The sequence below is a fragment of the Bombina bombina genome, chromosome 2 (assembly GCF_027579735.1).
Source record: "Bombina bombina isolate aBomBom1 chromosome 2, aBomBom1.pri, whole genome shotgun sequence".
Taxonomy (NCBI): domain Eukaryota; kingdom Metazoa; phylum Chordata; class Amphibia; order Anura; family Bombinatoridae; genus Bombina; species Bombina bombina.
In genome coordinates, this window is record NC_069500.1 from 1,403,802,386 (window position 1) to 1,403,815,684 (window position 13,299).

General features: G+C 40.8%; 1 protein-coding gene across 1 annotated transcript in view; it reads left to right on the top strand.

Annotated features, from left to right (window-relative positions):
* Positions 1-13,299, top strand: part of NAGK (N-acetylglucosamine kinase) — a 96,714-nt gene that overhangs the window by 76,899 nt on the left and 6,516 nt on the right. The window contains exon 9 of the mRNA XM_053704335.1: positions 1,256-1,334. Within this exon, the coding sequence (XP_053560310.1) occupies positions 1,256-1,334 (79 nt within the window). The remainder of the gene's footprint in view (positions 1-1,255; positions 1,335-13,299) is intronic.

A 13,299-nucleotide genomic window follows, 5' to 3' on the forward strand; every position in this document is an offset into this window, starting at 1 on the left:
TAACGTAATGACACAGTCTCTGTATTCCTCAGTACCACCACACTAACATATGACACAGTCTCTGTATTCCTCAGTCCCACCACATTAACGTATGACACAGTCTCTGTATTCCTCAGTACCACCACACTAACGTAATGACACAGCCTCTGTATTCCTCTGTCCCACCACACTAACATATGACACAGTCTCTTTATTCCTCAGTACCACCACACTAACATATGACACAGTCTCTGTATTCCTCAGTCCCACCACACTAACGTATGACACAGTCTCTGTATTCCTCAGTACCACCACACTAACGTAATGACACAGCCTCTGTATTCCTCTGTCCCACCACACTAACATATGACACAGCCTCTGTATTCCTCTGTCCCACCACACTAACATATGACACAGCCTCTGTATTCCTCAGTACCACCACACTAACATATGACACAGCCTCTGTATTCCTCAGTACCACCACACTAACGTATGACACAGTCTCTGTATTCCTCTGTCCAACCACACTAACATATGACACAGCCTCTGTATTCCTCTGTCCCACCACACTAACGTATGACACAGTCACTGTATTCCTCTGTCCCACCACACTAACGTAATGACACAGCCTCTGTATTCCTCAGTACCACCACACTAACGTAATGACACAGTCTCTGTATTCCTCTGTCCCACCACACTAACGTAATGACACAGCCTCTGTATTCCTCTGTCCCACCACACTAACGTAATGACACAGCCTCTGTATTCCTCTGTCCCACCACACTAACGTATGACACAGCCTCTTTATTCCTCTGTCCCACCACACTAACGTATGACACAGCCTCTTTATTCCTCAGTCCCACCACACTAACGTAATGACACAGCCTCTGTATTCCTCTGTCCCACCACACTAATGACACAGCCTCTGTATTCTTCTGTCCCACCACACTAACATATGACACAGCCTCTGTATTCCTCTGTCCCACCACACTAACATATGACACAGCCTCTGTATTCCTCAGTACCACCACACTAACGTAATGACACAGCCTCTGTATTCCTCAGTACCACCACACTAACGTATGACACAGTCTCTGTATTCCTCTGTCCAACCACACTAACATATGACACAGCCTCTGTATTCCTCTGTCCCACCACACTAACGTAATGACACAGCCTCTGTATTCCTCTGTCCCACCACACTAATGTATGACACAGTCTCTGTATTCCTCTGTCCCACCACACTAACATATGACACAGTCTCTGTATTCCTTAGGTCCTTTTCCAGGGGGATCTTGGTCTCATGATTCTGAGTGAGGGATCCGTGTGGAACAGCTGGGAGCTGATAAAAGACGGTGAGCTGATCATTGTTGTTTAATTGCATTCAGTGGAACCTTTCTCTTGCTGTACCTGCTCAGGTGTGATCCTTAAAGGGACACTAAACACAGTAGAACTGCATAATTAATAAATGCATAATAAAAAGACAATGCAAAAGCACTTCATTTGAATTTTAAATGAATAGTAGATTTTATTTTCAGAAAAATATCAGTTACATTTTCCTTCCTATTGCATCATGTGACAGCCATCAGCCAATGACATAAATGTATATTCTCTGAATCTTGCACATGCTCAATAGGAGCGGGTGCCTCAGAAAGTGTGCATATCAAAAGATTGTGCATAAACAAAATTAAATTGGAAAGTTGTTTAAAATTGTGTACTCTATCTGAATCATGCAAGTTTATTTTTTACTTGACTGTCCCTTTAAGTACCAAGCGGCTTAGGGTTATCAGTATTAAAATGTAATTAAAACAAATGGGCCTTTATTTCATACCATGGGTCAAAGTTTAAAAGACAACATTTCAGGCCAATGACTAAGGGCCCAATTCTCAAAAGCTCTGCAGCTTGAAGTGAAATCATAGGGCCCAATTAAAGGGACAGTCTTCTCAAGAATTGTTATCGTATAAAGTGATAGATAATCCCTTTATTACCCATTCCCTAGTTTTGCATAACAGACTTGCATTTTAGCCAATCAGTGCACTCTCATAAGTAACTCCACGGGCGTGAGCACAATGTTATCTATATAGCACACATGAACTAACGCTATCTAGCTGTGAAAAACTGTCATGCATTCAGATAAGAGGCATCCTTCAAGGGCTTAGAAATTAGCATATGAGCCTACCTAGGTTTAGCTTTCAACTAAGAATACCAAGAGAACAAAACAAATTTGATGACAAAAGTAAATTGGATAGTTGTCTAAAATTGCCTGCCCTATCTGAATCATGAAAGTTTAATTTGGACTAGACTGTCCCTTTAATTAATATTCGCAGAGGCAGACGTAGAGATGGGAATATGTTCTTTTACAATGATAAATAATATGTTAGTGACATGACGTTCATATATTTAAACCTCCAATATTATTACTAAAAACTATATAACATAAAGACTTATGAAACTTTATGTAAAGTCTTAAATCATTGCAGTTCCAGCAAATCCAGGAATACAATTAAATTACTGAGAAAATACTGCGAAAAGAGAAATAATGATTTCTGTCTCTAGGGACACGGCAGGGAAAAGGGTTTCAGTATATTTTGCTTGTGAGTTTTATTTTGTTGGTATTTAGCTGATTGAGTTATTTTGTTTCCTCTCAGTTAATTCATTGAAAGGTTGGAGTTTAAATTCCTCTGAATTCTGAAAATTGAACCTTATTTAACTGCATTTGTTTATCTTCATGAGCTTTATTTAAATGATGACTTGATTCCTACTAATGTTCTGCTATGACGCAACCCTCCTCACCCCATAACAGCATAGAGTTTACCTGTAATATGGCCACTAAGGGCTAGATTACGAGTGGAGCGCAAAATTGCACTTTCGCAAGCACGATATTTACACTCGACTTGTAATACCAGAGCACGCAAATGTGTAATGGTATTACTAGTAGAGCACAATGGGAACTCAACCTCACGTTCGCATTAAAACATCTAGTCAAAATAAAACTTTCATGATTCAGATAGGATATACAATTTAAACCAACTTTTCAGTTTACTATTATCATCACATTTGCTTTGTTCTCTTGGTAATCTTTGTTGAAAGCTAAACCTAGGTAGGCTCATACACTGATTTTGAAGCCGTTGAGCTGCCTCTTATCTCAGTGCATTTTGACAGTGGTTCACAGATAGTTCATGTGTGCCATATAGATAACATTGTGATCACTCCTGGGGAGTTATTGAGGAGTCAGCACTGATTGGCTAAAATGCAAGTCTTTAAAAGTACTGAGATAAGGGGCAGCCTGCAGAGGCTTAGATGTAAGGCTATCACAGAGGTAAAAAGTATATTAATATAACTGTGTTTGTTAAACGGATTATCTATCTTTTTAAGCAATATGTTGGGGGGGATTGTATTTCTTTTTTTTTTACAGGTAAAAGAGCTGATTACTTTGTAATTTAGATTAGGGTAGGGAATTTTATTATTTTGGGGGGCTTTTTTATTTTATTAGGGGGCTTAGATTAGGTGTAATTAGGTTAAAATTCTTGTAATATTTTTTTATTTTTTGTAATTTAGTGTTTGTTTTTTTTGTAATATAGTTTAGTTTATTTAATTGTATTTTAGTTTAGATAATTGTAGTTAATTTATTTAATTAATTTATTGATAGTTTAGTGTTAGGTGTATTTGTAACTTTTTGTAAGGTTAGGATTTATTTTACAGGTAAATTTGTATTTATTTTAACTAGGTAGCTATTAAATAGTTATTAACTATTTAATAGCTATTGTACCTGGTTAAAATAAATACAAAGTTGCCTGTAAAATAAATATAAATCCTAAAATAGCTACAATGTAATTATTATTTATATTGTAGCTATCTTAGGGTTTATTTTATAGGTAAGTATTTAGTTTTAAATAGGAATAATTTATTGAATTATAGTAATTTTATTTAGATTTATTTAAATTATATTTAACTTAGGGGGGTGTTAGGGTTAGACTTAGGTTTAGGGGTTAATAACTTTATTATAGTAGCGGCGACGTTGGGGGCGGCAGATTAGGGGTTATAATTGTAGGTAGGTGGTGGCAGATTAGGGGTTAATAAATATAATATAGGTGTCAGCGATGTTAGGGGCAGCAGATTAGGGGTTCATAGGGATAATGTAGGTGGCGGCAGTGTCTGGAGCGGCAGATTGGGGGTTAATAGTATAATGCAGGTGGCGACGATGTTGGGGGCGGCAGATTAGGGGTTAATAAGTGTAAGATTAGGGGTGTTTAGACTCTGGGTTCATGTTAGGATGTTAGGTGTAGACTTAGAAAGTGTTTCCCCATAGGAAACAATGGGGCTGCGTTAAGAGCTGAACGCTGCTTTTTTGCAGGTGTTAGGTTTTTTTTAACCAGCTCAGCCCCATTGTATCCTATGGTGAAATCGTGCACGAGCACGTTTTTCCACCTTACCGCTACCGTAAGCAACGCTGGTATTACAGGTAGAAGTGGAGCTAAATTTTGCTCAACGCTCACTTTTCTGAGGCTAACGCAGCCATTCAGAAAACTTGTAATACCAGCGTTGTTTAAAGTGAGCGCTGGAAAAAAAAGGCTCGTTAGCACCGCAAGTTTTTACCGACGAAACTTGCCGTTAGTTTGTTATTTACTGAACAAGCTGTAGTTTTATTTCAAGAATGATAATTTTATACACACTGCATTTTATGTTCCCAATGTTGTGTTATTTTTTTACCATAACTCCAACATTTCTGGAAATTTTACATCTCTAGGCAGAAAAAAAACCACACTTAGATTTATCAGGCGCTGTCTTCAGGCAATTCTTAAAAAAATATCCTTGCAAGTTGCTTCCTATAGTAAGTAATAGTTTGCTGCAGAGACCAATGTTAGCAAAGGGAAAACTTTAATAATTATATACTGCAGTGAGTACAAATCAGATCTATTTTCAACATAGTTTAGGGTAAAGAGTGTTTAGCATAAATTGACACAATCTTGCCACCTTATAGGGGTAGATTTATCACAGGTCGAGCCGATCCATGCCCGCTTGACCTCGCTAAATGCCGACCTCATGCACTGTCGGCATTTAAGATTGCACAAGCATTTCTTGTGAAATGCTTGTGCAATGCCGCCCCCTGCACACTCATGGCCAATCGGCCACTAGCAGTCCACCACCAGAAGTTAAGGAGCAGCGGTCTGAAAATGATGGGCGTAGAATGCAGCATCCACTGCTTAATACATCTACCCCTTAGAGAGATAAAACAGTAGAAGATGTTGAGAGAATATGCAACACCTGGGAGAGAACTTTTGGCTGTTCCCATGAAACGCCCCTGTTCAGCCCACTAGCAAGAGGCGGGGAAACGCTTTATAAATTTTGTATTAAAAGCACAAAGTTCACATCATTTTTTTGCACGTGCAATATATTATTTATACTATGTGAATAAAGTTTATTTTCCTGCATAAATCTAATATGAATTTTAATGTTTTCACACAATACAATTTTTGCAGAACAATTATTTCTTCTGTTATGTGTGATCAGTCCACGGGTCATCATTACTTCTGGGATATAACTCCTCCCCAACAGGAAATGCAAGAGGATTCACCCAGCAGAGCTGCATATAGCTCCTCCCCTCTACGTCAGTCCCAGTCATTCTCTTGCACCCAACGACTAGATAGGATGTGTGAGAGGACTATGGTGATTATACTTAGTTTTTATGACTTCAATCAAAAGTTTGTTATTTTAAAATAGCACCGGAGCGTGTTATTACTTCTCTGGCAGAGTTTGAGGAAGAATCTGACAGAGATTTTTTACTATGATTTTAACCGGAGTCGTTAAGATCATATTGCTGTTCTCGACCATCTGAGGGAGGTAAAGGCTTCAGATCAGGGGACAGCGGGCAGATGAATCTGCATTGAGGTATGTGGCAGTTTTTATTTTCTGAATGGAATTGATGAGAAAAGCCTGCCATACCGTTAAAATGACATGTATGTATACACTTCAGTATTCTGGGGATGGTATTTCACCGGAACTACTGTGTTAAGGTCACTAATCCTTTTAATAACTATTCTCATGTTAAACGTTTTTGCTGGAATGTAGAATCGTTTACATTGCTGAGGTACTGTGTGAATAAATGTTTGGGCATTATTTTCCACTTGGCAGTTTTTTGCTTTAATTGTGACAGTTTCGTTTCTCTTCACTGCTGTGTGGGAGAGGGAGGGGCCGTTTTTGGCGCTCTTTGCTACGCATCAAAAAATTCCAGTCAGCTACTTTTATATGTCCTGCATGATCCGGTTCATTTCTGACAGATCTCAGGGGTCTTCAAACTTCTTTGAAGGGAGGTAAATTCTCTCAGCAGAGCTGTGAGAATTCTTATAGTGACTGTGTATAAAAAACGTTGTTTTGTTTTCTTATGTACAAATTTAATTAGTGTTGTTTTTTACTAATGGGAACAAACCTTTGCTAAAAGTTGTGTTGTTTTAAAATTTGATGCAATAACTGTTTTTCAGTTCATTATTTCAACTGTCATTTAATCGTTAGTACCTCTTTGAGGCACAGTACGTTTTTTGCTAAAAAAGATTATAACCAAGTTGTAAGTTTTTTGCTAGTGTGTTAAACATGTCTGACTCAGAGGAAGATATCTGTGTCATTTGTTCCAATGCCAAGGTGGAGCCCAATAGAAATTTATGTACTAACTGTATTGATGCTACTTTAAATAAAAGTCAATCTGTACAATGTGAACAAATTTCACCAAACAGCGAGGGGAGAGTTATGCCGACTAACTCGCCTCACGCGACAGTACCTGCATCTCCCGCCCGGGAGGTGCGTGATATTTTGGCGCCTAGTACATCTGGGCGGCCATTACAGATAACATTACAAGATATGGCTACTGTTATGACTGAAGTTTTGTCTAAATTACCTGAACTAAGAGGCAAGCGTGATCACTCTGGGGTGAGAACAGAGTGCGCTGACAATGCTAGGGCCATGTCTGATACTGCGTCACAGCTCGCAGAGCATGAGGACGGAGAGCTTCATTCTGTGGGTGACGGTTCTGATCCAAACTGATTGGACTCAGATATTTCAAATTTTAAATTTAAATTGGAGAACCTCCGTGTACTACTAGGGGAGGTCTTAGCAGCTCTCAACGATTGTAACACTGTTGCAATACCAGAGAAACTGTGTAGGTTGGATAAATACTTTGCGGTACCGGCGAGTACTGACGTTTTTCCTATACCTAAGAGACTAACTGAAATTGTTACTAAGGAGTGGGATAGACCCGGTGTGCCGTTCTCACCCCCTCCAATATTTAGAAAGATGTTTCCAATAGACGCCACCACTCGGGACTTATGGCAAACGGTCCCCAAGGTGGAGGGAGCAGTTTCTACTTTAGCTAAGCGTACCACTATCCCGGTGGAGGATAGCTGTGCTTTCTCAGATCCAATGGATAAAAAATTAGAGGGTTACCTTAAGAAAATGTTTGTTCAACAAGGTTTTATATTACAACCCCTTGCATGTATCGCGCCGATTACGGCTGCGGCAGCATTTTGGATTGAGTCGCTGGAAGAGAACCTTAGTTCCTCTACGCTAGACGACATTACGGACAGGCTTAGAGTCCTTAAACTAGCTAATTCTTTCATTTCGGAGGCCGTAGTACATTTAACCAAACTTACGGCTAAGAACTCAGGATTCGCCATACAGGCACGCAGGGCACTGTGGCTAAAATCCTGGTCAGCTGATGTTACTTCTAAGTCCAAATTACTTAATATACCTTTCAAGGGGCAGTCCTTATTCGGGCCCGGTTTGAAAGAAATTATCGCTGACATTACGGGAGGTAAGGGCCACGCCCTACCTCAAGACAAGGCCAAAGCTAAGGCTAGACAGTCTAATTTTCGTCCCTTTCGGAATTTCAAAACAGGAGCAGCATCAACCTCCACTGCACCAAAACAGGAAGGAGCTGTTGCTCGTTACAGGCAAGGCTGGAAGCCTAACCAGTCCTGGAACAAAAGCAAGCAGGCCAGGAAACCTGCTGCTGCCCCAAAGACAGCATGAACCGAGAGCCCCCGATCCGGGACCGGATCTAGTAGGGGGCAGACTCTCTCTCTTCGCCCAGGCCTGGGCAAGAGATGTTCAGGATCCCTGGGCACTAGAGATCATATCTCAGGGATACCTTCTAGACTTCAAATTATCTCCCCCAAGAGGGAGATTTCATCTGTCAAGGTTGTCAACAAACCAGATAAAGAAAGAAGCGTTTCTACGCTGCGTACAAGATCTGTTAACAATGGGAGTGATCCATCCGGTTCCGTGGTCGGAACAAGGACAAGGGTTCTACTCAAACCTGTTTGTGGTTCCCAAAAAAGAGGGAACTTTCAGGCCAATCTTAGATTTAAAGACTCTAAACAAATTCCTAAGAGTTCCATCGTTCAAAATGGAAACTATTCGGACTATTTTACCCATGATCCAAGAGGGTCAGTTCATGACCACAGTGGATTTAAAGGATGCTTACCTTCACATACCGATCCACAAAGATCATCACCGGTATCTAAGGTTTGCCTTCTTAGACAGGCACTACCAGTTTGTAGCTCTTCCATTCGGATTGGCTACGGCTCCAAGAATCTTCACAAAGGTTCTGGGTGCCCTTCTAGCGGTACTAAGACCGCGAGGGATTTCGGTAGCTCCGTACCTAGACGACATTCTAATACAAGCTTCAAGCTTTCAAACTGCCAAGTCTCATACAGAGTTAGTTCTGGCATTTCTAAGGTCGCATGGATGGAAAGTGAACGAAAAGAAGAGTTCTCTCTTTCCTCTCACAAGAGTTCCATTCTTGGGGACTCTTATAGATTCTGTAGAAATGAAGATTTACCTGACAGAAGACAGGTTAACAAAACTTCAAAATGCATGCCGCGTCCTTCATTCCATTCAACACCCGTCAGTAGCTCAATGCATGGAGGTGATCGGCTTAATGGTAGCGGCAATGGACATAGTACCTTTTGCACGCCTACACCTCAGACCGCTGCAACTATGCATGCTAAGTCAGTGGAATGGGGATTACTCAGATTTGTCCCCTACTCTGAATCTGAATCAAGAGACCAGAAATTCTCTTCTATGGTGGCTTCATCGGCCACACCTGTCCAGGGGAATGCCATTCAGCAGGCCAGACTGGACAATTGTAACAACAGACGCCAGCCTACTAGGTTGGGGCGCTGTCTGGAATTCTCTGAAGGCTCAGGGACTATGGAATCAGGAGGAGAGTCTCCTTCCAATAAACATTCTGGAATTGAGAGCAGTTCTCAATGCCCTTCTGGCTTGGCCCCAGTTAATAACTCGGGGGTTCATCAGGTTTCAGTCGGACAACATCACGACTGTAGCTTACATCAACCATCAGGGAGGGACAAGAAGCTCCCTAGCAATGATGGAAGTATCAAAGATAATTCGCTGGGCAGAGTCTCACTCTTGCCACCTGTCAGCAATCCACATCCCGGGAGTGGAGAACTGGGAGGCGGATTTCTTGAGTCGCCAGACTCTTCATCCGGGGGAGTGGGAACTTCATCCGGAGGTCTTTGCCCAAATACTTCGACGTTGGGGCAAACCAGAGATAGATCTCATGGCGTCTCGCCAGAACGCCAAACTTCCTCGCTACGGGTCCAGATCCAGGGATCCGGGAGCAGTTCTGATAGATGCTTTGACAGCACCTTGGAACTTCAGGATGGCTTATGTGTTTCCACCCTTCCCGCTGCTTCCTCGATTGATTGCCAAAATCAAACAGGAGAGAGCATCAGTAATTCTAATAGCACCTGCTTGGCCACGCAGGACTTGGTATGCAGATCTAGTGGACATGTCATCCTGTCCGCCTTGGTCTCTACCTCTGAGACAGGACCTTCTGATACAGGGTCCATTCAAACATCAAAATCTAACTTCTCTGAAGCTGACTGCTTGGAAATTGAACGCTTGATTTTATCAAAACGTGGTTTTTCTGAGTCGGTTATTGATACCCTGATTCAGGCTAGGAAGCCTGTTACCAGAAGGATTTACCATAAAATATGGCGGAAATACCTATACTGGTGCGAATCCAAAGGTTACTCCTGGAGTAAGGTTAGGATCGCTAGGATATTGTCTTTTCTACAAGAAGGTTTAGAAAAGGGTTTATCAGCTAGTTCATTAAAGGGACAGATTTCAGCTCTGTCCATCTTGTTACACAGACGTCTGTCAGAAAATCCAGACGTCCAGTCCTTTTGTCAGGCTTTAGCTAGGATCAAGCCTGTGTTTAAAGCTGTTGCTCCACCATGGAGTTTAAACTTAGTTCTTAACGTTTTACAGGGTGTTCCGTTTGAACCCCTTCATTCCATTGATATAAAAATGTTATCTTGGAAAGTTCTGTTTTTAATGGCTATTTCCTCGGCTCGAAGAGTCTCTGAGTTATCAGCCTTACATTGTGATTCCCCTTATCTGATTTTTCACTCAGACAAGGTAGTTCTGCGTACTAAACCTGGGTTCTTACCTAAGGTAGTCACTAACAGGAACATCAATCAAGAGATTGTTGTCCCATCCTTGTGTCCAAATCCTTCTTCAAAGAAGGAACGTCTTTTACACAATCTGGATGTAGTTCGTGCCCTCAAGTTCTACTTGCAGGCAACTAAAGATTTTCGCCAAACTTCTTCCTTGTTTGTCGTTTACTCTGGACAGAGGAGAGGTCAAAAAGCTTCTGCTACCTCTCTCTCTTTTTGGCTTCGTAGCATAATACGTTTAGCCTATGAGACTGCTGGACAGCAGCCTCCTGAAAGAATTACAGCTCACTCCACTAGAGCTGTGGCTTCCACTTGGGCCTTTAAGAATGAGGCCTCTGTTGAACAGATTTGCAAGGCTGCAACTTGGTCTTCGCTTCATACTTTTTCCAAATTTTACAAATTTGACACTTTTGCTTCTTCGGAGGCTATTTTTGGGAGAAAGGTTCTTCAGGCAGTGGTTCCTTCTGTATAATGAGCCTGCCTATCCCTCCCGTCATCCGTGTACTTTTGCTTTGGTATTGGTATCCCAGAAGTAATGATGACCCGTGGACTGATCACACATAACAGAAGAAAACATAATTTATGCTTACCTGATAAATTCCTTTCTTCTGTTGTGTGATCAGTCCACGGCCCGCCCTGTTTTAAGGCAGGTAAATATCTTTTAAATTATACTCCAGTCACCACTTCACCCTTGGTTACTCCTTTCTCGTTGTTTCTTGGTCGAATGACTGGGACTGACGTAGAGGGGAGGAGCTATATGCAGCTCTGCTGGGTGAATCCTCTTGCATTTCCTGTTGGGGAGGAGTTATATCCCAGAAGTAATGATGACCCGTGGACTGATCACACAACAGAAGAAAGGAATTTATCAGGTAAGCATAAATTATGTTTTTTAATTCAGTTTAACAATACATTTTTACTGCATCTTTTTCATTTCAATATGGCATTTATTTGTTCCATTTTTAAATTACTAATTTGTGAATTTAATTTTAATGTATCCCTCTTGTTCACATGCGAGACACACTGTTCTCAATGTAAAAACTGCTTTTATAGAATTCCAATATGGGCTTCATTATACAAGATAGCTTGCTCAGATAATCTCACGAGCCCAGAGACCTTAAGTTAATTAGACCTACAGTGCAGAATTCACAGGGACGGATCTCACTCAGTTCTCTAAGAAACAAAATACATTTCTTTCAAAATGGTGGTAGTCCATGAGAAAACATGTGTGGGAATTACACTCCAGTCCATTAGAAGGAGGTTAAAACAACCCAACATACCAGAGCTTAAATCCCCTCACCTTGAATCCTCAGTCATACATTTAGCAAAGTATGAGAAAACAGGAAAGAAAGCTGGGCAAAAGAAGTACACAATTAGTTCTGCCAACTGTTCAAAAGAAAGTATGGGAATCATGGACTCTCACCATCATGAAAGAATATTATTTATCACGTAAGCATAATTTTTTAGTTTTCTTTATCAGATAATGAGAGTCCACAAGATATCACATGTGGGAATCTATACCCAAGCAGTCCATGAGACCACCATAAAATAGGGAGGGAACAAACAAATAAGGCAGGTATGTTACTGATCAGGGACAATGGCCCACAGAACTTTCCTGCCAAAAGCAGCCTCAGAAGAAGCATACACATCAAAGTGATAAAACTGAAAGTATGCAGACAAAGTAGCTCCCTTACAATTCTGCTCCAAAAAGTGGCAACTGTTTTAGTAGAATGAGCAATAATGCAATGGAGACTTCCCCACTAGCAGGTATGATTTATGAATTAAGGCTTTAATCCAAGTGGTTTAGGTAACTGCCACATCTTTCTGACCCTTAAGGGGTCCATAAAAAGTAACAAATAGAGAAGAAGAAAGTCTAAAATCATTTGTAGCTTCAACATTTTAAAGCTTTCACAATATCCTAAGGTTGAAGACGTTGCTCCTTAATTGCTGGATATAAAAAGGTAACCACAATATCCTTTTTTGATAGTATCTCTAGATACCAGTTTAGGAAGACATGGATAGCTAGTCAAAGAACAGTCTTGTACTGATAAAAATCAGGAAATGTTTGCAAGATAAAAAAATGGCCAAGAGAAAAAGAACCTTCCAGGATAAAAATTTAAGGTATAAACCATGCATACGTTCAAAAAAGAGAGGCTTGAAGAACCTTCAAAACCAGATTAAGAGTCCATGGAGGAGACACTCTGAAACAAGTCTTTTTCCAACACCATACTGTAGGAACTCGAGAATGAATTCTAGTAATTCTAAAGCCATTCGAACAGTATCCCTTGTAAGCACAATAAGATAAATTGGTATTGCAAACCTTATGAGAAATAAGTCTAGCAACAGGTTTCCTAGCCTGAATCAAGGTATTAATAACCTTATCAGAAAAAAAACTTCTCTGTGACAGCACTAAGCGTTCAATCACCAGGCCATCATATTCAGAGCTTTGGGATCCTGATGAAAGCAAGGCCTTTTAGAGGAAACTGCAAAGGCAGGCTCAAGGACATTTTAATTACATTCCTGAGAGGCCATGCTGGAGAAATCAGAATTGCTGAGGCTTGTTCTTGTTTGAATCTGGCTATCACCCTAGATAGTAACACAAATGGAGGAAAGATGTCATTCAGGTTGAATGACCAGGGAACAACTAAGTCATCTTAGATTTGCCTGAGGATCCCTAGACCAAGCACAATATTGGGGCAACTTGTAATTGGCAAAAGGACATGAGCTCTATTTCTGGCAAGTCTATCTTACTATCTGGTCGAAAACCTCCTGGTTCAAAGACCGCTAGGTAAAGAGACTGGAGACTGAAAGTCTGCCTCCCAAATGTTCTTAGCGGGGATGTGAAAAAAGC